The sequence below is a fragment of the Danio rerio genome, chromosome 19 (genome assembly GCF_052040795.2).
Source record: "Danio rerio strain M-AB ecotype USA chromosome 19, GRCz13ab, whole genome shotgun sequence".
Classification (NCBI taxonomy): Eukaryota; Metazoa; Chordata; class Actinopteri; order Cypriniformes; family Danionidae; genus Danio; species Danio rerio.
In genome coordinates this window covers 39,963,573-39,986,015 of record NC_141039.2, presented here as the reverse complement: position 1 = coordinate 39,986,015, position 22,443 = coordinate 39,963,573, and the positions used below count along the sequence as shown (strand labels likewise).

Below are 22,443 nucleotides of genomic sequence, written 5' to 3'. Positions count from 1 at the left end.
CAGATCACGTCGGTGGAATCAAAGGCTGCTGAATTAAATCTGTGCAAAGGCCATTGCTGAATTACATCTTTACACATTTATTACAAGTTTTATATGTATGGCATTGTAGTTGGTTTCTTCAATATTGGGCAGGAGTTGATTTATTTTAGTAATTCATTCATTCATTCATTCATTCGATTATCAATCAGCAATATAAACACTTTTAATAATAAATACAAAAAAATTACAATAACTGGACTATAAAACATTAAGATGTTTTTTTTTATTTACTTTACAGGTTCATTTAAAATCTTTTTTTATTTTAAATAAAAGTCATTAGTTCATATTTTCTGCTGTCAATAATAAGTAAATACATTTTTTTTTCATTTTAAAGCATCATGTTTTTTTTTAATAATAAAAACACAATTAAAATGTTGATATGTTTATTTGAATAATCATTGTATGAAATCCATACGCATATTTAAATGCAATTTATTTCTGTTCCATTGAATTTATAATGTATCTAATCTAAAACAGTCTAAATATATGACCTACATATTTATTTCGCACAAAACTAAATCAAACAACATAAATATTACACTGAAAGGTTTTCAGAGTAAATACATTTGACCATTTTCTTATTAAAAGGTTGATACATTTTTCAAATGTAAACAAATGTATCCTAAAAATCCAGAACCCAAAAAGTGTGTGATTCAGGGAAAGACAAAATGTTTTTAACATAATTTTTGTCTACAATTTACTCATGCAACATACATAGATTATTTAAAAAAAAAACTACTTTTAGACCTAAAGTGTTCCATCATGCATCTAGTGTGAACACAGCATGACAGTGTTTAAACAAGAGAGAAAAGTGTGAAAATGTTTATGGCTGTCTGAGAAAAGTGTATAAAGTGTGTAGGGACGGATTTTACAGCCTTAAAACATCTATAATTGTAAAAATAAAGCGGACTACTTTGCAAATTTTGTCTACTGCAGGTTATTTTTAGAACGTAACTTAACAAGGGACCACTGTATTTCTATATTTTCAACATAAAACATCCCATAACTGCAACGTAATTTCCACCAATTCTATACAGTTAATTCTAATCAAGTAATTCAATTATTCACAATGTATTAAAAAAATGTAATAAATTTGTGTGTATTAATTTACTCCTACTGTTCTGAAACTTGGGCGAAGCAGTGGCGCAGTAGGTAGTCCTGTCGCCTCACAGCAAAAAAAGTCGCTGGGTTGCTGGTTCGAGCCTCGGCTCAGTTGGTGTTTCTGTGTGGAGTTTGCATGTTCTCCCTGCTTTCGCGTGGGTTTCCTCCGGGTGCTTCAGTTTCCCTCACAGTCTAAAGACATGCGCTACAGGTGAATTGGGTAGCCTAAATTGTCTGTAGTGTATGATTGTGTGTGTGTGTGTGAATGTGTGTGTGGATGTTTCCCAGAGATGGGTTGCGGCTGGAAGGGCATCCGCTGCATAAAAACTTGCTGGATAAGTTGGCGGTTCATTCCGCTGTGGTGACCCCGGATTAATAAAGGGACTAAGCCGACAAGAAAATGAATGAATGAATGTTCTGAAACTTAGCATTATTTCAGTAGCACTCCTCATACTACAATACAGCCTCTTAATCTTTAGAATCACATTTTGTAATCCTCATTTTAAAATTTTGAAAGTTTTCGGATGCATAAAATACCTGTAAAATGTAACTTCCACCATAGTCGATGCTTAATTTGAAATCACACCCTACATTTTCCGAAAACACAAATTAAGAGCCGAATCAAGTCTGATGGTCATTTACCGCTGTGTGAGGTTTGATTTTGCTTTCCCTTGTTTCTGACCTTGCCATTGCATACATTTGATCCGGGGCAGGACGCTGCATTAATGCGGTCATCAGAATCAGCCATAAGCCTCTTTGGGGATTTGAGCCATCTGTGAAGTCAATGAGTAGCTCTAATGTACTGATCTGCCTGGGACAGCGTGCATCTCTCTCCCATCTTCCAAGGATAATCCCACATAACGACAAACACAGCAGAAATGACACGTTCCCATTCTGACTGCAGAAAGATACAGTGAGCATGACATGAGGATTTTTTTTTTTTGTGGTGGTGGTGGTGGTGGGGGGTGCTTTTGAAAGTGTGTTCACAATCAAAGTGAGGGTTGACGGGCTGAAATTCACTTTGAAAGTTGCTTGTAGTGATATCCCGGTTTCACTTGACAATACCAAAGCAGATTAAAAGTCACCATGTGAGACAGAATGAGGACATATATTGAAAATTTCTGAGCAGACATCTAGCTTTTTTACAAGCAACATGTTCAATTCTGAACCCAATTTCAAATATTCTCAGCACATGCAAATATGGAAATGCACTGCAAGCATTGCAAGACCCTAAAAATGACAAACTTGACTGTTTAGATCCAGCAGGATTGTCAGTTATCTGAGAGGAAAGCTTATTAGTCAGATTATTAAGACTAAAAATGCACAAACATGATGATCAGGAGTTCGTTCTTCATACCTAGGTTAAATGATCTAAGATGATCTTGACAGATAGTGGATCTTTTAATCTTGATAACTGATCTCTGGCTAATTTGCAGTGGTGTAAAGTAATTATTACAAATACTCAAATTACTGTAATTGAGTAGTTTTCCTCAGGAATTGTAATTTACGAAGTAGTTTTATAGATGTGTACTTTTCCTTCCCCTTGAGTACATTTTGATGGCCTTATTGGTACTTTTACTCCCCTACTTTCCTTCGAACTGCAGTCACTACTTTATTTTTTCTCGTCTATGAGGATTAGAAAAATCAGTCCTCTGATTTCTGTCCAATCAAATCACACATAGAAGGCAAATCGCATCATATGAACTTCCTCAAGACATGGGTGATTCATAATTGCAGCAAACTGTTTGCAAGCATTAAAAGTGTCCCAGAGGATGTCCAAAATTTTTACACGCATTGACACAGAGATTTTTTAGATGCATGTCACTGATGAGAAGATGACGGATGTTTAATGTATGATGTCCGAAATGGTCTAAACACCCAGCAGGCACAAGATGCCAACGTGTCATGGGGACGTTGCATTTTGTTTGGAAATGAAAATCATGTTGACGTCAGAACTCAACATCAGACTGACATCAGTGTCCAACGTCCAACCTAAAACCAACCAAATAATGATGTTACAGCTTGACGTTGTGTGAACGTTACCGCTATGACGTCTATCAGATGTTGTTTGGTTGCCATACCTGACAAATAAATGTCAATATTTGACGTCAATATGATGTTGGTTTAAGATGTTGGCTCGACCTTGGATTTTGGTCACTTTCCGATATAATCTAAAATGAACCAAATATCAACGTCATTTGACGTCATTATTGGACACCAAAATAACGTTGTCCTTAGACGCTGGCTAGACATTGAATTTTGGTCATCTGACATCATAAGCTAAATCTAACCTAGTATTAGCGTCGTATGACGTTGTGTGCCTGCCTGGCAATAACTCTGCACTCAGAATGTTATGTTTACACACACATCCACAAATGAAATGTAAACGCATCAGCTTTTTACAACGTAATACTCACTACTCATGAGTACTTTAAGGTCTACTTTGTACCCATACTTTGAGTTATATTTACAGCAGATACTTTAACTCTACTACATTTTTGGGCAAGTAATGGTACTTTTACTTGAGTATGAATTTTCAGTACTCTTTCCACCACTGCTAATTTGGTTTTTTAAGCAAGTTTGCGAATCAATTAAAATGTCTGGATGGACTGATCTGAGATCGCTGCATGTGTTTGAAGGGCAGATCATTCGCTTCTCAAAATCATGATCAACATATTGTCCTTTTATATGGTCCTTTTCTCATCATGATCAACAATGCAACGATTGGCACAACATCGTAATGACATCATCAATTATCATCACCTATTATAATGAAGAAAATTCAATCTAAAAGTAAAACTAAATAAATTGCTAAATACTCTTGACACATGAAAGTGTAAAGCCTGCAGCCCACAACAAACGAGGAAAGTTATTGCGTATCATATTTAACAAACCGTTGACTGCGAAAATTATATAATAGTGCTGACATGGATAATTGAATATTAAACTAAGTGGATGGATGATAACAACCTTCTGAACCAACCAATAGGTGCAGAAAGCCCCTACTGGCCCATATCTATCAGCTGATAACCACTGATTAAGTAATAACATTTAAAGCGGGTAAGTTAGGGGTTGCCAACCCTGTTCCTGGAGAGCCACCTTCATGCAGATTTCAGTTGCAACCCATATCAAACACACCTGCCTGTAATTATCACGTGGTGTTCAGGTCCTAATTAATTGGTTCAGGTGTGTTTGATATGGGTAGCAACTGAAATCTGCAGGAAGGTGGCTCTCCAAGAACAGGGCTGGCCACCCCTTAGGTAGGTGATGTATGCAAGCCCAAAACAGACATTCACTGAATTACTTATTTTTTAAATGGCCATTTTTCTTTTCAGGCAAATCAATTGATCAAATCAAACACAGGAACCACTTAGCACAAAAAAAGCCATTTTATGTGTTACATAAAACTACCGACTGGTTTAACTGACAATTGATAGGAAAATGATGAGGGACATTTTCCAAGGAAAATGACCATTAAATTGTTAGAACGATGCAATTACATTCCGGGCAGGCAGTTTGTAATGGAGTGATGGGATGATGGGAAGACGATGGGCTTGGGTCATCCTAAATTAGAGTCTTGCTCCATAAGCGATTCCACTCTCTCTGGTTAGTCTATTGCTGACAGACTCGGTGAAAGTTCCTCAAGGAAAACTCTACCGCAAGACCTGTTTAAAATTCCAGTTATCATACTTCACAATCCCCATGTGAGAGGCAAATAATAACAGGGAGCAGATTAAATGAGCAGTTGCCGTTCAGATTGTTAGCATGCAGCGCAGAGAGTACAGAACACACATAAATAGATAAATACTACTGTAAGAGCGGATTTGAAAACATGCCGTAATTTATTATTAATAAGCCTCAGGATCTATAAACGGCCTTATGTTTTTTTCTGTGAAAGACATTGTTGACTTTGCTAAAGCTGGAGTGTGTCGGATGTGATATCAATAAACAACTCAAGAGTATTTTTGCTGACTAACAGCATCATTTTCCAGTTTTCACTCAGTTTGCAAGATGTTGAGCTGTTTTAAAGTACTGATATACAGACATATCGCACTGCTACTCTAGGCTTTAGTTTTGGTATTACTAGAATAAATTCATTCATTTTTTTGTCGGCTTAGTCCCTTTATTAATCCGGGGTAATTCCGCCAACTTATCTAGCAAGTTTTTACGCAGCGGATGCCCTTCCAGCCGCAACCCATCTCTGGGAAACATCCACACACACATTTACACACACTCTCATACACTACGGACAATTTAGCCTACCCAATTCACCTGTACCACATGTCTTTGGACTGTGGGGGAAACCGGAGCACCTGGAGGAAACCCACATGAAGGCAGAGAGAACATGCAAACTCCACACAGAAACGCCAACTGAGCTGAGGTTCGAACCAGCGACCTTCTTGCTATGAGGCGACAGCACTACCTAATGCGTCACTGCCTCGCCACACGAATAAATTAAATTACATTTTAAGATTTTACTATTTTTACTATATTTTAAGTAATAAATGCAGTGTGTGTAATTCATGTTATTATAACATGTTCAAACTGTAATAACTGTGATATTTGCAATCAATTAAAAAATCCTTGCATATCTTACAATATTAGCTGAAAAATAATTATTTAATACATAAGCATTTTAAATAAATGAATTGAAGATTAAATTTTAAAATAATTATAAAATAATTTAATATTAGAATAATTAAATCAGTCAATTAATCAATCAATCATCAATTATGTACATATGATACAGTATCCAATCAAACCTAAACAGATGATAATTTTCCACATAAAATGGGACTTTTAAAAAAAAGTAAAGCTACTTTATCTAAACTTGAACTTTATCTACTTTATATTTAAATCATGCATGAAAACATAATGTAAAGCAGAAGAAGCTGACCTGATTGATGCTGTGCTTCCACTTCGATGCACACAGGTCACCTCCCGAGTCTGGTAGCCCACCTGCAGGTCCCAAAACTTAAGTCCCTGTCGGTTCTGACGGTTCCTCGTCCTTTTCTTCTTGATGAGCTCTCGGGTCTCAGGATCCCTCATCCTCTTCTTCTCCTTGACCCTTTCCCTCACGCGTTCTCCTTTGCTTTCTCTCAACTCCTTTTTCTCCTTATTCTTGCGCCGTTTTCCCTGACGCTCTTGTCTGGCCTGCCGATCCCGCTTAGCCTTCCGTTCTGCTTTGGGCACTCTGGCTTCTCCTGTATCCCTGGCTTGTCTTATAGGTGAAGCCATGCATTGACCCCAAGGTCCCACTCTCAAACTGTGCAGGCTCTCCACACCCTCGCACTTGCCCGGCTGGCAAGTGCGAAACTCCGTAAGATTAGGGCAAGCCGAACCCCCGAAAAGTGGAGGAGCAAGAACCGAACGCAAGCGGTTCTGGAGCCCCATCCCACAACTCTTAGAACAGGACGTCCATGGGGAAAACTCGGACACAACACAGTCACGTGGACACGGGATAAGGCAGGCCTGCTCTAAACGTGGCTTGGGCTCAAAGTACTCACAGATGGCATCTTCCGCCGGGACGCCGTCCGACTTGTGCACACAGCCCACTTCCCGCGTCTGGATGCCCTCTTCGCCCCGAGTGCACACCGCTGGCCTTGGCACGCCAGCATTGCGCATGGACACCGGGACACATTGGTTCCAGGCCCCTAGTTGCCAGTCATACAGCTCTTTGTGCCAATCACACACCCGGAAGCAGCTCTGTTGGTTGCTGGGCCGCTCCGACTGTTGGCAGTTGGTGTGTAACGTTGTCCAGCCTTCAGAGTGGGCACACCATACTGCTCGGCTTTGACTTCCTCCCGGACCACACTCACTACCCATACACCTTCCCCATGGTCCTAAATGACAGACAAAGACAAAACAGAAACACATTTATAATGAAGTCAATCGAGCGATTGAGTCAGCAGTGTAGGTTTGCACGCATGTTCAATATCCTGATTGCATCCTCTTTCACTTCCTGCGCAGGTCATAACGTCATGCACTTAAGACATTAAACGGAGTTAAGAACGGGACATGTGCTGGAGGAGTCAAATGCCCATCGCCTGAATCAATATATGCCAGTATTCCCAGGGACTCTATAATTCAAAACACTCTAGGGAGCTGCAGTGGTGAAGACAAGCTGATTTTACTGATGGATTTCACAGCGTGTTGGAGACATCTTTGAGGAGAGGGTCAGAGAGTGCAGGAGATGAAAGAATAAAAGCTGGCACATTGTATTACAAAGTAGCGCTTCACATGCATGCTGGGTTTTGAAATAAATGTAGCTCATTAATATTAATAAGGTTATGTACAAATGCTATTCTGTTTTTGTAATTAAACATTAACATTTTAATAAAAAGAAACATCACTTTCAAGTCAAAACTGAAATTAAACTAGTAACAGTAGTAGTAGTAGTATAATTTATTGTTCTCGAAAAGAAAAGCATTATGGACAACATGTTTGTAACACATGAGGCGGACAGCCATTCATCCAACCACCAGAGGAGCTCTCTCCTGAAAATTGACTGTGTGTTTCCTCTGTGGTAACTACCAGGTTACCACCATATATAAACACACTGGCTTGTCCGAAACCGCCTACTACTAGGTAGGTGCTGCTTTTGAATTTAAACGTACTACTCGGCTGTTAGAAAAGTACGTTCTGTACAGTATGAATGTGAGTAGTTTGAATGGAACTCAGACGCACTACATCTGCCATTTTGTCATGGTCACGTGACCTACCTGCATCAGTTGTGTTGCTTTACTCCTATTCATGAATTCTCTCATGGGGCATCATGATATAACATAGCATGCATCGAATGTGCACTTTAGAATCTCGACATAAGTAGTAAGTCATCAGTAGGCCCACACGGAATCTGCGCTCAGATAATTTCGCAGATTTTCCACAGAATTCCGCAGATTTCTGCAGAGTTTACATTTTCATCATTCTGTTTATTTACTTGAGTAAATGTGTATATTTGAATTTATTCAGTTTTTATTCAGTAATTTATTACTTTTTATTTCATTTATTAAGATTTTAGTTATGATAGTCCGCTGGATACTCCCAAAATAATTACGCAGAAATCCGCAGATTTTTATCAAAATTCTCTGCAGAAATATCAAAAAACGTCCGCAGATTCCGTCTGGCCCTGGTCATCAGGGTACTTCTCGCGTACTGTTCTTTTTAATTCTATAAATTCGACATACTACTTTGCTCGCATACTGATTTTACCGTACTATATAGTATGAAAGTCTGCGATTTCGGACACAGCCATTGTATTTATCTTTTTATTGTGAAGTATTGGCAGTTCCACCGCCTTACCAAGTGGTCTTTTTCTATTATGTTTGCCGCTTTGTTATAAATTTTATCTTTCTAATATTGCTTTTTGGAATTCGGACTCTGCTTTGATTGTCTTTTGGAAACCATTCCTGTTTGTTTGTTTTTGCCTGTTTTTGACAACGATCCTGCCTTTGTTTTATGTTTGCTGTTTGTTTAACATTTGGATTTACTCTGCCTCCATGTCGTCACCTGCGGCTCCCTCACAAAGTTGTTGCAGACATACACTAAACAAACAGCAACAACAATAAAAAAAGAAACAAGTTCTAATAAGATAATCTCTCCTTAAATAAACCGACTAATACAGATTTGTTTTTAACAAGAATGCATCTTGATCTTACTTTTAGAGATTTCTTACTTATTAACTAATACACTTTCAGGAAAAAGGTGTGGCATTGCAGCTTAAATTTGGGTCAAATATGGACAATACATTCATTCATTAATTTTTCTTGTCGGCTTAGTCCCTTTATTAATCCGGGGTCACCACAGCGGAATGACCTGCCAACTCATCTAGCAAGTTTTTACGCAGTGGATGCCCTTCCAGCCGCAACCCATCTCTGGGAAACATCCACACACACATTCACACACACACTCATACTCTACGGACAATTTAGCCTACTCAATTCGCCTGTAACACATGTCTTTGGACTGTGGGGGAAACCGGAGCACCCGGAGGAAACCCACGCGAAGGCAGGGAGAACATGCAAACTCCACACAGAAACGTCAACTGAGCCGAGGTTCGAACCAGCGACCCAGCGACCTTCTTGCTGTGAGGTGACAGCACTACCTACTGCGCCACTGCCTCGTCAAATATGGACAATAGTTAGGTTAAAAAACGTTTTAAAACTATTTAAAATACTCAAACGTTTGGGCTGTTTTATATCTGACAACGCAGCAACCGAGGGGAATATAAAAATATTATGGGTAAATAATTAAAAAACTTATCAAATAATTGAAAATGCTGTTGCCTTTTTAAACACAACAATTAGGGCAAGTTGATATTTATTTCAATTTCTGACAAATCAAACTGTTATTTAATTTGAAAATGCACAAATCTAATCAGAAAATCGGAACATTTACTACTTTAAGTTTCAGAATTTTAATGGACATTATTTATTAAACAGATGCTCATCAATGTAATATTCATAATTAACTCAAGGGCTGCTTCTGAAATCGCCTACAACTCACTTCAATTGAATTTGAACTTAATACTCAACTGTTCTTTACAGTATGTGAGTAGTTATGAATGCAACTCCAACGTACTGTACTACCCATTTGGGATAATGCTACATACATGTACTATGCTGTTGAGTGTGTAAGTGCATAAGTACATGAGTGTATAGTGTGCCATTTGGGACGCAGCTACAGTTCATGTTTTTTAAGCTAAATATCCTATTTTTATAGTATAAATCATTGTGAAATATTCTAAGCTAAAGTTGCAAACTGCAACCCCTTATCTGCTCTAGATCTTCCACGTTTTAAGTCTCTAAAGAGCACTATAATATAAGTGTACAGTAATTTAAAGCAAGCTGACAGATGAAGTCAAATTCAGTCTGACTATTTGCTGAGGTCATAAGAAAGAAAAAAGTTCACATATAAAACAAATGATGACGTGTAACTTATACCGCCTCTCTGTTATCATAATTTTCATTCCCATTCTGTAAAAAAATCCCCCGAGGTCAATTCATTTGATTGCAAAAGCAAGGATGAGATCTTCTTGTGGTTTATTGTGTGCTCTCATACCTGTCTTATAAAGTGCCTTGACCAAGCGATGATTTATTTAACAGAAAAATAAGCCATTTCCAGCCCTGCTTTATGACTCCACTCGATAAAGACGAGACAAGGCGATGTAAATGTCATCGGAAGAAGCAGCGGGGTGAATTAGCCTACAGCTGCAACCACAAGGACCAGGTCAATACAGATCGATACCAACCACAAGAAACTGCTTCAGATACAACAGGCAGAGCCACCACAAACCGACTGACCTCAAACAATTGAGAATGAAAAAGACATTAATATGCTGTGTGCGTGCATTTCCCCACCAGCCGTTCCAAATACAAGCTTCTGATTTAATAAAGAAACTAGTGGCGACTTATTTCACACGCAGTTTGTCACATGGTTAGCCACTGTAAACTCCAATTTTCTGGGGAAATCATGAGCAATTTGATTTTGAGGCCAAGAAGGAAGATTACAATTCCACACAAGCGGACACAGCCTGATTCAACGCTCAACTTACAAACTTAAAAGGAAATTGAAGGTTAAGTACTAGTAAAGCTCAACAGACAGCCTTTGTAGCATAATGTTGATTGCGCGGCTAATAAAAAAATGTCATTTGTTTTTCCTTTTTGTATATTTTTCGCAGAAATTGATGGATTTTCTGGCTCTCAATGTTGTCGTTGTTATATGACAGGGGGCTTTATTAAATAAATCTGAAAGGATACGAAATCTCTTTATCCAAAGCAAGCAGAAACAGGAGCTACATCTGAAATCGCATATATACTACTGCAGCAGTGTGTGATGAAAGAAGTATGTCTGAAATGGAAAAAGTAGCTTAAAGGTTTCAGAATGATAAGATTGTGAATGCAGCATATTTACACTCACCGGCCACTTTATTAGGTACACCTTACTAGTACCGGGTTGGACATGCTTTTGCCTTCAGAACTGCCTAATCCTTCTTGGCATAGCTTCAACAATGTTATATTCCTCAGAGATATTGGTCCATATTGACATGATAGCATTACGCAGTTGCTGCAGACTGTCGGCTACACATACATGATGTGAATCTTCCATTCCAGCACATCCCAAAGCTGCTCTATTGGATTGAGTTCTGGTGACTGTAGAGGCCATTTGAGTACAGTGAACTCAGTGAACTCAGTGAAGTCAGGCACCAACAACCATGCCACGTTCAAGTCACTGAAATGACCTTTCTGGGCACACCAGCAGTAGATCGCCTTGACGATGTCTACATGCCTAAATGCATTGAGTTGCTGCCATGTGATTGGCTAATTAGAAATTTGCATTAACGAGCAGTTGGATAGGTGCACCTAATAAAATGGCCGTTGAGTGTAAATTCATAAAAACAATGTTCTTTTTTGTTTAGCTTTTGTGATGTTGATCAATAAGAGCAGCGTGCAAGTTAAAGGGGGTTTGATATCCTTGATTAACTCATGATCCCCCGTGAAGGATGTCAAAACAAGATGTGTGTGATCTGAAAGGAGACCTATTATTCAAAGAAAAACCTTTATAACAGGTTTAAACAGAATTAAGTGGGAAAAGTTTGTCAATATAACCAGCTTCTGATTGTAAAAATGTATACATTTTTTTTTATAATCATTCATAAATACAGTCTGCAGAAATGCCTTTAATTGTTATTCTCACTTTGTATGTCATCAGAGGGAAAAAGACCCACCCATCAGTGATTATATCACCCTCCTTCAGTAGCATAGGGTGTTAGTCTTGTTCTTGAATCTGCCACTATGCTGACACATAGGTATTTGTAGCTCCGCCCTCTTTAGAAAATAAGGCTAAGAGCACAATCTCATTTGAATTTAAAGCGACAGTCACCACAATTAGAATCTAGGATTGTCATGATACTGGAGTTCAGTACCAATCAATATTGAAATTTCAAAAACATCAGTTTCCTGCTAACATTTGAGCGCTGTTTATCATGTTGATCATGTTCTAAACAGATATTTTTGTGATTGGCTGTGAAGGTCATCAGTTCACTGGACTCAACGCTGTATACGGGAGTGTTTCAAAGTCATGTCGATGTCCGATGTTGATCAGCTGGTTTGTCTATAAGCTGACATATGAGCAATGCACTGATGAATCGCAGCTTTAAAACGCTTCAGTGTCCCTGTATCTGTGTTTACACAAAGTAAACAGGGGTGAGTTTGGTGAACTGATGAGCTTCATGGCCAATCACAGTCATTTCTGTTGAGAATGTGAACATAATGACAAATCAACTGAGTTGAAGAACTTGCTCAAAAGCGCTTAAATGTTGGCGGGAAATGGACTTTTTAAAATTTCAGTATCAATTGTTACCAATTTTTAGTATTGTGACAACCCTATAAGAATCATAGCCTATAAGGGGCAGTTTCAAAGAGTTATGAAACATTAGTTGTGGGGTATTTTAAGCTGAAACTTCACATACACACTCTAGCAACATCAAAGAATTATTTTTCATTTTGTAAAAAAAGGCATAATAATAAAAATAGGTGCCCTTTAAAGAAAACAATGAGCCTGTAGAAATTATTCATCATCATGCCACAATTGCAGTAAATTAAGCATGTATTATTGTATTAAACCGTGATCCTGCTGAGCTGTATTTCACCCAAAAAACTGCATGTGTTTGTAGAGGAGCCATAATGGAGCTCCCCAGAGAGTGAGAGAGAGAGCGAGTGAGAGCTTCTTCATTCACAATGCCTGCAGCTGCAGGTGCTCAGAATAATTTATGAACATGTCACAGGGTGATGTGGTCATCTACAGGACAGAAGACACCAAGGAGACGTGCGGAAAAAACACCATGCAGGACTGGACGACACGATAGAGTCATGCCCGCTGATTTCAGAAAGGACAGAAGATGGCTAATTCATTTCAATGTGTAAAGGTTACCGTGAAGGTGGTATATTAAATGGGGGGAAAAAATGAAATAGGCAGGGATGTGGGAATGAGACAGGGAAAAGAAGAAGCAGACTGGATAAAACGAGAGAGGAGAGAGGTTTCTGGTAGATAAGACTCCTTTGTTTGTAGGCCGCTGCGCCAGCTGTTAGATCTGCTGCCGCAGGGCATCAGTAAAAGAGCTCATCAATTTACTTGCCAGTTCATCCACCTGCCACTCACTGGTTGGGATTTTCTATTATACAAACAGAGGTCAAATATTAAACATATTTGGAGCCCACTTGAAAATGATCAGTTTGTCTGGATTTAGTGGATTTATTGGGTATGGGTTAGACTAAAATGTTAATATTTGTTTTATTCAATAAAGGTCTGGGAACATTTGTTTTATAGATTTTCCGGGAATCTAACTTCTATACATCTTAAAGTTACATTTAAAGGATTAACTAGGTTAATTATGGCCCGTTTCCACTTAATAGTACGGTTCGGTTTGGTACGCTTTTATGGCCGTTTGCACTGTCAAAAAGCGTACCGAACCAAACCAGACCGTACCACTTTTTCGGCACCCTTTCGAAAGGGTACCAAATGGGAGAAAGGATACCAAAAGGGTGGAGCTACACATGCAGCTGAACGCTGATTGGTTATGCCGAGTTCAGACTGCATGATTTTCAAAGTAGTCGTGTCACAGATGTTTTCACACTGCATGACTATATGGGCTAGCGTTTCTTCGCTGCTTTGTTTACACTGCAAGATGGATCGGCGACATGGACATTAACATTGTATGACTTTACTATAGGGAGAATCGCCGACAACTTCGTCCAAACTACGTCTCACAGCCAAAAACATGTAGTATATATTTTGTTATTAACTACATAATGAGAAAGCAGCCTTTAATGGGGTAGAACATGTACATGTTTGCTCACCTGGGTTTAAAGGGAATTAGCCATTTCTCCTCAACGTTGATAATAAACTAATTTCTTTCTGTATTAAACGTCAAACAGACACGGTTGCTCCTGAGTCCTGTCAAACCTCCACTAGTTTTTCCTCCATTTCGTGGGTCCAAATAAACCGAAAAAGAGCGCTTTTACCTTCTCCCCCAGCCTCCCGCTGCCTGCAGCAGGTATACACACACGCACACACAAGTGAAAGCTGCTCTCTCATTGGCTGTAGGCGATCGCCGATGTTATTTTCAGTCAAAACTCAATTCACACGGCATGATTTGAATCACCGACAGCTCCAGATATTTAGCATGCCAAATATCTCACAGGCATCAGCGACTCATCGGCGATTCTCTCAGATCGCGTCTTTGATCGTTTATACTGTGTGATTGTCACTCACGTGCACGAGCAGCGATTTGCCTGTGATTTCAGGCATTTGTCGGCGATTTTTCAAAACCTGTCGGCGAGCCAAAATCGGGGTTAAAATCATGCAGTCTGAACTAGGCATTACAGAGATGCGTCACAAACTCGTGGAGCTACACAGAACGTAAACAAAGGAACCGCCATGTTTTTTTTTTTAATACAAAGCCGAGACATTACATGGAAATACTATATGCATATAATAACCAGCCATGGATGACCGGGCTCAAACAAACCTTGTCGTCTTCTCGATGAACAGACACAAAGCCAAGAAGAAAAATCTGCCGTCGCCTGTTGTTGTTTTACGAGCCCATCTAAAAGTGCGATCGGTACTCGCTTTCTTCCAGGTGCTCTCGACCGCGTCTATATTTTATATTACAAACTTCTTGAGCTGATGATAATAACGTGTGTGTGATTATTGAAGTGTCTCGGTTATCGGATCCTTTCAGAAAAAAAAGGACAAGCGCGAGATTGAAGCGGGAGTGAAACGCCGAACAAAGAAAAGCCGTCAAAACACAGGAGCAAAATTGTTTTAGCAACCTGAATCATGAACAAACTGCCATGTTTATCATCGCCTTTTGGATTATTATGAACTAGGTATGAAAACAATCCTCTCTAACAGAGCTTACATGTGCTGGTAAAGATTACAGACACAGATGAGAGGTTTGCGCTGACTGTGGGCTATATTGCAAGTGTTTTTGAACTCAAATAAGTACTAAATGTTTGCTGTGTGTAATTTGTCTGTAATTAATAATATATCGGAGACTGTAAGGGGCGGTATGTGTTCATATATGTTGCATTTATTTATTTATTTTATATAATTACAGACGTTACAGTAGCCTATTTTGCACTGTCATTGATCTGCAGTTATAATCAAATCATGTTCATAGAAAAGTTAGTAATGAACATTTATAAACAAGTATTTATGTGTATAAAGCATCTGTTTTGTGAGAAGTGCTGCTTATTATAATATGTGAACGACCCGTACAGCTTTACTGTAGACATTTATTCGAGCGAGCATGACGTCGACTTTGTCATACACCAAGCCCACAAAAAGGGTACCCTTTTTGGTGGAAACGCAAGCCTGATAAAGGTGACCCGTACCGACCCGAACAGTACCGCACTGTACCAGTCAGTCAAAACGAGGCATTAGGTTAACTAGGCAGGTTAGGGTAATTAGGCAAGTTATTGTATAACGATGGTTTGTTCTGTAGATTATCGAAACAAAATTTAGCTTAAAGGGGCAAATAATATTGACCTTAAAATGATTATTAAAAAAAAAAAAAAAAAAAAAAATTTCATTCTAGCCGAAAAAAAAAACAAATAAGACTTTCTCCCTGCTCTGAAAATATTCAAAGGGGGCTATTAATTCTGACTTCAACAGTATGTAAATAGCCATTTTGCAAAAGTTTGAAATACATGTTGCAATTATGACATATGTGAAATCCAAAACAAGAACTTGTGTCATATCATGTAATTTGCATTTATATCGCCTTATGTCAGAATTATATTAACAGGATATATAAAATGCTATTTGCCAATACTTTTTGAAGTGTAATCATAATAAAATAATCAATTGTAAAACACAGCAATTGCTATAAAACCACTGATACAATAAACAAAAGAAAGCTTTTACAAAGCGATTACACACCAACATTCTCCCATGTGAGCAGAAAATCCATTACACAATTAATTTAGGTTTCATTTTTAATCAAACACCGACTCTCAAAGGCCCCTATTAGTTCAGTGGAGAGAAGCAAGTGATTGTCTAAGGTTATGAAATGTGTTTTTTTTATATTAAAGATATTATTATTTACTGTAGTCAGCATTAACTGTCTGATGTTGAAAAGCTGGAGAAGAAGAGATGAAGGGAGGGCAACTGCTCATATGTAAAATCATTTCTCTTTTGCATCTTCTCCCCATCCCCAATTTAGTGTTTCCTGCGGTGCCAGGTGGGCAAGCTAAAGCTGGCATTTACCAGGGAAATGTAAAACAGCGTGAAATGTTGCTCCATACCAGCTTGGCTGGATACAGAGGCTTTGGAAAATGAGAGCCTGCTGGGCAGACGCTCGGCATTCATCCGATCCAGACACAGACATGATGAAGAACCAGGAAAAGCCCAGGAAAAAGGTCACACGTTTCAAATGCTGACTATTGTTTAGATCTGCACGATTACAAATCTCAAATGTTATTCCATTAAATTGAGTGATATTTGCTGTCAGAGGAGGAAGACAAAAAGAAAAGGCAGACTGAGACAATTCTCTGCAGTCTTTTATCAGACTCAGTCTCAGTCGAATCACTGTCGAATGAGGACAGCCGGGTTTTATCTACTACCCACAGAGAAATACTGAAGTTGTGCTGATAACTAATAATATCATGAACGGCTCACAGTCTCACCTACACATTTAATATCGAGGCATCTGCTACAGCCGACACAACCATATAGGAGTCATGAAATCTTTTATCCTCTTTTCTTATATCAAATCTCTTTTTTGATCACAGCAGACACGCTAAAGCTTTTCCACAGCCTGACGCCATAAATCCCTTCACACTGGATCCTGGATTTGCCTGTTTTCCTTGTGTTGCTTGAATGATGGTTGGTTATAGAGCATGTTTATGGCTGAAAAGTAATACTGTGTCAGCTACAGGAGAGTCACTGAGTTAATAGTGCTGCTAATAGACATGATAATGTGGAGCAAAGACATTAGACAGGTAATAATCGAAGATTCATATTTGATAAAAATGTAAATGAAATGTCACGTGTTATACTGTAAAATTAATATAGAGGAAAACGTGTTGCTCTGAGGTTGATCTATAGGTATATACTGAGACTTAAATAAATCCTCTGTATATGTACGATAAATTTTTATATATTTAAAAAAAAAAAACATTGAAAGAACTGTAAAACCAATTAAATAAATAAAAAAATGAGACCCTTATTATACAGTATACTGAAATAAAAATATGCCAAGTAAAGAAATGTGATTTATTACCCAACATAATAATGAATAATAATAAAAGACATATTTAAACATATAAACATATTTACATATAATTTAGGTCATTTAAAATGTAAAAAATTACTAACTAAAATCTATTTTAGTTTAAAATTTTTATAAAATAATAAATAAATAAAAAATAAATAATAATTATAATAATTACAATAATAATAATAAGCATTACAATTAAATAAAATATACATTTAATACATAAATATTTTAAGAAATAGAATGTAAAAATGACTAGAAAAACCTGACTAGACTAAGTTGTAATAATAATAATAATAATAATAATAATCATAATAATAATAATAATAATAATAATTATTATTATTATTACTATTATAATTGAGAAAAAACTATATATTAAATATTTTCAACTAATATAAACCTAGTTTCAGTTTTAATAATAAAAGAATAAATAATAAATAAATAAATTAAATTTTAATAATAATAATAATAATAATAATAATAATAATAATAATAATAATAATAACTACAACAACACATACACAAAATGAAAAATATAAAGACATTATGAAGTGAAATTATTTTACGGAACTTTAACAAGTTGCAGTGTTAACGCTCAGATCAAGCTCAGATCAAAAACCTATTTTGAATTTCCGACATGTTATCTTGGCAAATATGAACAGAACACATACAGAGACTTTTGGCATCTCTCTGACAAACGCCATAAATTATTAGTGTCTTTCATGGGGAAAAACACCTAAAAACAGGGTCAGTCAAGCAAAAAATGTAGAATGATAAAAAAATATCCCAATCGCTGTGTAGTTATCTAAAATAGTTTTTTTTCTGTAATTTTCTTTTCTACATGTAGAATGACAATTCTGCTCAACAATGCTGATTCTGTCTCTTCCATGTTGGTGTAGAAATCAAAAAGTGCAGGTTTTATAAATCATTCAGTGCCACATGGAGGTCAGTGTGCTTTCATCAATTTACCTCCATTGACACAAAGTGCTCTTCAACCATAATGTGTAACAAAACAATCCAGTTTAGGAAAGAAATGTTCTTCCTTTAAATTATGCAAGCTCTTAAGTGTTTGTGTATCTCTCTGTCTTGACTCAAATCAAGCTTTAGGAGAGTAAGAAGAAGAAGAAAAAAAAAACTGATTAAAGGGAAAGGTCACCCAAAAATTAAAATTAGCCCACCATTTACCCTCCCTCATGTGGTTACAAAACTTTAGATTTTCTTTCTTCTGTGTTTTGAAAAATGCTGGTTGATGTTACCTATCAACCCTCATAGTAAGAAGAAAAACATATGGGTCAATAAGTCATAACAACAACAACAGCAACAACAACAATGATAATAACAATAATGATAACAATGATGATAATAACAGCAATAATAATAATGATACTAATGACAATAATAATAATAATAATAATAATAATAATAATAATAATAATAATAATAATAATAATAATAATGATAACAATGATAACAAAAATAATAATAAGAATAAGAATAATAACAATGATAATAACAGCAATAATAATAATAATAATAATAATAATAATAATAATAATAATAATAATAATAATAAAAACAACAACAATGATAACAATGATAACAAAATAATAATGATAATAATAATAATAATAATAATAATAATAATAACAACAATGATAATAACAGCAATAATAATAATATTAATATTAATAATAACAACAACAATGATAACAATGATAATAACAATTATAATAATACAACTTTATTTTATATAGAATTTTTAAAAGTGCTAAGTGCTTTACCTACTTATGAAAAGTTTAAGAGGTAAAAGCTGCATACAAACATGCAAAGAAAAAAAAGCCAAGATAATAAAAACAAATACATATTTGAAATCACATAAAAGCTATGCTAAAAAACAAACCCTTTACTAGTAAAAAGCTGAATCTGTGATAAATCTCAATCATAAATTTCCAATGACTGAGGATATTTCTGGATACTGCGCTCGAAAAACAGAGAAGTTAAACGAGGAATTTGACTCATGTATCTTTCATAAAAAGTTCACTGAGCAGTAGGTGCTTTACTATTAGCATGAGACATTACACGCTTCATTTAGGATGTTGTGCAACATTGCATAGAGCCTGTGAAAGGCGTTGAGTGCATGGCGCACTATTGTGAACACACTCTTTTCAGCATCATCAACTGCGCTATGGGGGACAGCGAAAATGGCTTAACAGCAGCCATTATATTCAATCACTTTTAAGCCCATTGCTTTTTTAGAAACTACGCTTAACGCTAGCTTCAGATTACACAATATCAGCCTGATTTTGCTGCAATACATTTGACACGGGATGTCATCATGATTCAGAAATAAGAGAGGAGGAACACTGCCAGGAGACATTGTTTGTTTACACCCATGTTTCAAAATATCATTCACTGTCATTTATATATATATATATCCATCCATGTGCTTTTAATTAGATTTTTGGATGGTTTTATTTTGTGTGTGTGCTTACATTTAGTCTTAGTAGTTTAATTAATTGAAGAGTTCACAAGAAAATTCTCATTTACTCATTATTCACCCTCGATAGTTTTTGTTGAACACAAAAGAAGTTATTTTGAAAACTGAAACTATTGTCTTCTATAGTAAAAAAAAAAAAAAAACAAATACTGTAGAAGTCAATGGTTACTGCTTTCCAACATTCTTCAAAATGTATTCTTTTCTTCTCAACAGAAGAAAGTCAAACAGGTTTGGAACAAGTGAAGGGTGAGCAAATGATTTTCAGTTTTGAGGTGAAGTATCACTTTAATTGAAATCATGAAACGTATACAAACTCATATGGCAGCAGATTATGAAAATATGGGAGGTCACGAGGACCAAACACTATACTTTGACCATGTTAAGGCATGAGTATTGAAGTGTTTATTTACTTTGCATGAACATGCACTGTTCTTACACAGATATCCTTACAATGTCCTCCAAGAACAAACATGATGTGTGAAAATGCATATACCAACATAACATAACATTGCATATGCAAATATAGCTTTATAGACAGCAATTCCATTGGTTGTTGTGTTTGTTGCTGCACAAATATAGTCAAATTCTACAATCATCTTTCACACACTTTGTTTAAAAGCTTTTCTGTGAAAAGTTACCTTCAAGTTTATTTTTAAGTTTATTTTTGTTTAATATTTACATATTACATATTAATGTGCAGTATACTGTTGCTGTATTGCTTGATTATGTGACCTAAATAACACTTTTATAACAAATTCCATGAAGTCGATTTCTATTCTTGATGTTTTTTTGAACCCACTTGACAGCAAATCCATTAGTTGTGGTGTTTGTTGATGCACAAATAAAGTCAAATTCTACAAACATCTTTCACACACTTTGTTTAAAGGCCTTTCTATATTTAATATTAAATAGTCTTCTATGGTAAATATTTACAGACGATATCAATGTACAGCCTAAATTTGTAGTATTCACTCAAAAAGTTGTTGATTCTGTGACATAAATCACACTTTAATAACAGAATTCCATGATTTTGATGCTATTCTTGATATTATTGCAAACCCACTTGACAGCAATTCCATTAGTTGTTGTGTGTGTTGATGCACAAATATAGTCAAGTTCTACAATAATCCTTCACCCACTTTGTTTAAAGGCTTCCCCACATTTAATATTAAATAGTCTTATATGGTTAATATTTACAGATGCTATTACATATCAATGTACAGCCTAAAAATGTTGTATTCATAAAAAAAATTTAAAAAATGTTTGATTCTGTGACATAAATCAGACATTAATAACAGAATTCCATGATTTTGTCCCTATTCTTGATGTTATTGCAAACCCACTTGAAATAAATTGACATAAAATTATAGAGCAACCTGCTTCAAATAATTTTTGAGTTTATTAAGTTTCAGTAGTTGAAGTTGTGCCAAATTATTTGTTAAGTTGACTGAAAAGGACGTTTTAAGTCAAGTATACTTTACTGAATAATTTGGCACAACTTCAACCACTGAAGCTTTATGAACTCAAAATTTCTTTGGAGCCAGTTGCTTTAAAATTTTAAGTAACTCAACTTTTTTTTCTTCTTTTTTTTACAGTCGTAAATGCTTAAATAAAGAAATCAAAATTTAAAGTCTCTTCAACTCATTTTTTCCTTTCAGTGAACAAACGGGGGCACTCCAGATCATTTTGGAAGGACACTTTCTGTCCAAGACTAAAAAGGGCATGTGCACTGCACAAGTTGAGCCCTATGTGTGCACGTGCCTGATGCTATTGCAAACCCACATGGCATCTTCCATGTCTTGTGTCAAGCAATTTTAGTGAATGTTCAAGCTACTCTTTTTTTTCGTCATGCAATATCCATAAATAGTGGCTAAAGCATTTTTAATTATGCTTTTAAAAATTTTCCCAAAAACATCATTCCACTTGGATATTGCTTGATAATATTGTCAGGTTTGGCATGCTGTCCTGGGAGACAATCCTAAGCTCAGAAATAATTGAGTCCAGGGCTTCCGCCTGGTCAGTAAGCATGTAAGGGGGTCCGAGATCAGGTAGTTCTCGATAGCTCCCCCTGGTAAAGGAGGAAAGGGGGAGATGAGGTGGATGGGGGATTCTTCAAAACGGAGATAATGGAGTAATGCTATACGGGATATTAATAGTGAGTTTAGAATGATTAGATTGGTTTGTTAATGAATACGAATGGGAGGCCAGCTGTGATCAATGACATCACATGCTCCTCTTGAAATTATTTTGTGAAACTTGACTTAAAAAAAATAGTCAGTAAATACAAAGTGTATTTCTTTAAGTGCACTATGCCTTTAAATCAAACTTTGAGCTGTGTTGTTGTTTCTTTGTACCCTAGTGAGCTACATCCACACGCACACACATACAGTACACACATGCAGTATACACTCACAACAAAACATCTTTCACTCTATTTTAAGGGTCAGCAATAACAGGTCAGCTTGAAAAAGCTGAATCATCAGTAGCAAATGGATACGAGCTGATATTGCTTCACAATATCAAC

The 22,443-nt window shown here is 36.4% G+C and overlaps 1 protein-coding gene across 1 annotated transcript in view; it reads right to left on the bottom strand.

The window, feature by feature from the left end:
* thsd7aa (thrombospondin, type I, domain containing 7Aa) overlaps positions 1–22,443 on the bottom strand; it is a 215,681-nt gene that overhangs the window by 130,223 nt on the left and 63,015 nt on the right. The window contains 1 exon segment of the mRNA NM_001122760.1: positions 6,038–6,983. Coding sequence (NP_001116232.1) covers positions 6,038–6,983 — 946 coding nt within the window.